The 3,922-nt window shown below is 33.6% G+C and overlaps 1 protein-coding gene across 1 annotated transcript; it reads left to right on the forward strand.

Annotated features, from left to right (window-relative positions):
* The first annotated feature begins 1,365 nt into the window (after window positions 1-1,365).
* Window positions 1,366-3,517, forward strand: LOC142609895 (cation/calcium exchanger 1). Its single transcript, XM_075781623.1, has one exon. The coding sequence runs from the start codon at window positions 1,556-1,558 to the stop codon at window positions 3,314-3,316; it is 1,761 nt and encodes a 586-aa protein (XP_075637738.1). The 5' UTR covers window positions 1,366-1,555; the 3' UTR covers window positions 3,317-3,517.
* Window positions 3,518-3,922: the final 405 nt, after the last annotated feature.

The raw sequence follows: 3,922 nt of genomic DNA on the forward strand, positions 1-3,922 counted from the left end.
TTCATATTTTTTTTTTCACAACATTGATGGGGTAGATTATAATTATAGAACATTACTTTCCACCAATATCATTTTTATTATAGATCAATTACAGCATTTTATGTTATCAGTTATGAAAAAAATTGTAAATTGTTTTGTGTATCTAATCTTATTGTTTTTCTTCTCTACCAAAAAGAAAAAGGAAATCAATATTATTATTATTATTTTTTATACAAGATAGAAATTTTACTCTAGCCTAATCTAAGTGTATATGCGTGTGAAACTTCCTCCTAGAGACTTGAACCCCGGTCCTTGCCTCCACACCCCACAAGTACTTATACTTGTGGAGTGACTATCGCACCAAGAGTGTGCCGTGGTTAATATTATTTTGATTGGTTCACTTTTCTATCTTTCTTGCCAAACAATTATGATAGAAAACATTTTTTTCCTTCATTTTTTCCAACCTCCTTACTTAGTAGAACATTCTTTGAAGTCCTTTGTATTACAATATAGAAAATACTAAATTTAATTAATAGTTATAGATTAAACATTACTTATAAAAATTATTTTCAAAATTTACTTGATTATGAGGATAAGCGTAATATTAAATCGGTCTGGTTAATGTATGCTCTTAGGATATTAATTAATTATGTATTTTAAAATTTTTTTATGAAAATTGAAAAAACTGTAAAAAAAATTTAATCACTTTTCATGAAATTTTATTTCCTTAAAATAAAGGGTTCAATTGGTAGAATGTTTTGTTATCGAATTAGCAATTTGGGTATGAATCCCACCTATATACAAAAAAAACTACTTGGTATTTTTGTCTTATGATAAAGAGTAATAATGATGGAGTAGTAGTGGTAAATTTAATTGTAAGTTTATCTCCCTTAAGAGACTTAATGTGACTCACATAAAATTTATCCTAATTATTCAATTGGTATATATTTAGATTTATTTAATTTAATAATAATAATAATAATAAGAGTGACAGATAAATATTCATCCAATTAGAAATCAATTTGTAAAAATAAATTAGTATGTTATTTGGTGAACACACACGGAAACCATAATTTTCAGTTAAATTCATTGATGGAAGGAATATAAAAGAGAACCAAGGTGAAAATGAAATGGATCGATAGTTAATTTTTTGAAAAGAAGCTTGTTTTTTTGGCCAATGGGTTTTCTAGTGTACAAACATATATTAGAAGAATTCCTTTCTAATTTATTATTCACGCAGTAAGATTTTCACTTGAATAACAATGAAAGGAGGAAAGTTTTTCTTTCCTTACATCAAATCCTATAGTATCTTTTACAAAAAATTGTAAAAAAAAAAAAAAAAAAAAAAAAACAATAGAGTGAGAAGAAAGATAGAAACAGAGATTCCTCATACATTCATTGTCTCATTCTCATCATTATTTTAAAACTTCCTTCTTCTAGCGAAGGCTATCCTCCTACTCACTCAACTACCAAAGGACAGCCTCTTCCCCGCCAGAACTTAATCAACAACATCATCATGGACTCCTTCAATTCTCTAAATCTTCTTCTTTAACACCTCCTTCACAAGATTCTCTAAATGGCAACTTCATCTTCCTTATTTCGATCCAAAAAACTCTCTCTTTTCCTCAACCTATCCTTCCTCTTACTCCTCACTCTCTATCTCAAAACCAATCTCTTTCCCTCCAACCTTAACTCAACTTTGTTTCACCTATCCTACAATATTAGACCCCCAACAACCACCATCTCCCATCTTCGCCGCCTCAGTGATATCACCACAAATGGTTGCACCGGCCTTCAAAAGTACACTGATAATAAGTACAAGTGCTTCTATATCAAAACACATATTGGCTGCAGGCCTAAAGGGTACATAGATTATCTCCAAATCTTTTACTGCAATTTTGGCCAATTTCCTATTCTGGGTCATTTTGTACTTCTGTTATGGCTTCTTGTTTTGTTCTATCTATTGGGAAATACAGCTGCAAATTATTTCTGTTCTTCTTTAGAAAGCTTGTCTAAGATCTTGAAGCTCTCACCAACCATAGCTGGAGTCACCCTCCTTTCACTAGGAAATGGTGCTCCTGACGTCTTTGCCTCTATTGTCTCTTTCACAAAATCAGGCAATGGTGATCTTGGGCTTAATAGTGTCTTGGGGGGTGCCTTCTTTGTGTCTAGTATTGTTGTTGGAATTATAAGTATTGTAATTTCCTCTCATCGGATTTCGGTTGATAAGTGTAGCTTTATTAGAGATGCCCTCTTCTTCCTCTTCTCTCTTTTTTCCCTACTCTTGATTGTAGCTATTGGGAAAATCAACTTGTGGGGTGCCATTTGTTTTACTTCTATTTACTTTGTTTATGTCTGTGTTGTCTCGGCAATGCATTTCTTCTGTGGAGATAAAGACAATGGGGCTGGGCATGTGGGGGAGACTGGTATACCATTACTCGGTTATATTGGTGAAGAAAAACCAGTCTTGAAATCCGCTCTTGAAGAACAAGAACAAATTGCGAACTTTTTGAATCTTAATCCAGAAATTTGTTACTATGTTGCCAAAATTGTACACGTTTTAGAGTTGCCACTTTACTTGCCAAGAAGACTGACTATACCTGTTGTTAGCGAGGAGAATTGGTCTAAGCCTTATGCAGTTTTATCAGTAACTTTGGCGCCAGTTTTGTTAGCAGCCCTTGCTAACACCCAGAGAGAAAATGTGAGCTTAAGGAGCGGCCTGGTGACTTACTTTACAGCGGGGTTAATTGGGATGGTTTTTGGGAATCTTGCATGTGTGACCACAAAAAAGTCTAGCCCACCAAAGAGGTGTTTGTTTCCTTGGCTAGCTGGAGGATTTTTAATGAGTGTCACTTGGACTTATATTATTGCTGAGGAATTAGTATCTTTGTTGGTTTCTCTTGGTCATATAATTGGGATTAACCCTTCTGTTCTGGGGCTGACTGTTCTTGCCTGGGGAAACTCACTAGGAGATTTGATAGCCAATGTTGCTATGGCAATCAATGGTGGGGCAGATGGGGCCCAAATTGCTATATCAGGATGCTATGCTGGACCCATGTTCAATGTGTTGATGGGTTTGGGTTTGTCACTTGGTTTTTCATCATTTTCTGAATATCCATCTTCATTTGAAATTCCTGGAGATCCTTCTCTCTATGAGACTCTGGGGTTTCTTATGGCGGGCTTGCTTTGGGCTCTTGTGATATTGCCCAAAAAGAATATGAGGTTGGATAAGTCTCTTGGATATGGGCTTTTGACCATTTACTTTTGCTTTCTGTTCCTGAGGCTAGCAAGGGCTTTTGGTCTTTTGAATCTTCATGGGAGCCCCTTCAAAGTCTAAAAATGTGAAGTGCATTTTTATGGAGGAACTTTATGTACATTATGATAAATTGCACTGCACTACTGTATGCAGCAATACGCGAACTTGGTTTTCTTTCTTCCTCTTAAAAAGGTGGGATTCTTTTCTATTATGGAACTTTTAATATTATGTTGTTGAACACTACTATAAGAATCAAAATTTCCTTGCAGTAAATAGCCAAAATTTCTTTGATTAATTATGATTGCTCTTTTATGACAATAACTTTTTTGGTATATATTTTATTTTCTTTCCATATTTTTCTTTCTCGTTTCATTTTTTACCAAAAAAAAAAAAAAACGCATTGCTTTTTCAATTTGCCAAAAGGGAGAGGGGAAAACTTGCGTAAATAACTAAATAGTACCATCATTCTATAACCTTATCCGACCCTAACTCCTCATCCAGACAAATACAACTCAATCATTGTGACACTAAGACTTATTGATGTAATATTTTTTACAATATTTTGCATACCAATTGAGTTAGTAAGTTTTTTAATTTTTATCAATTTTCATTTGCACATATCATTAACTTCATTTTATTGTCTACTATTTACCACTTTTCAGTTTTCAGCTCCATAATTGTAAAATA

This window comes from Castanea sativa, chromosome 9 (genome assembly GCF_040712315.1).
Source record: "Castanea sativa cultivar Marrone di Chiusa Pesio chromosome 9, ASM4071231v1".
In the NCBI taxonomy this organism is placed as follows: domain Eukaryota; kingdom Viridiplantae; phylum Streptophyta; class Magnoliopsida; order Fagales; family Fagaceae; genus Castanea; species Castanea sativa.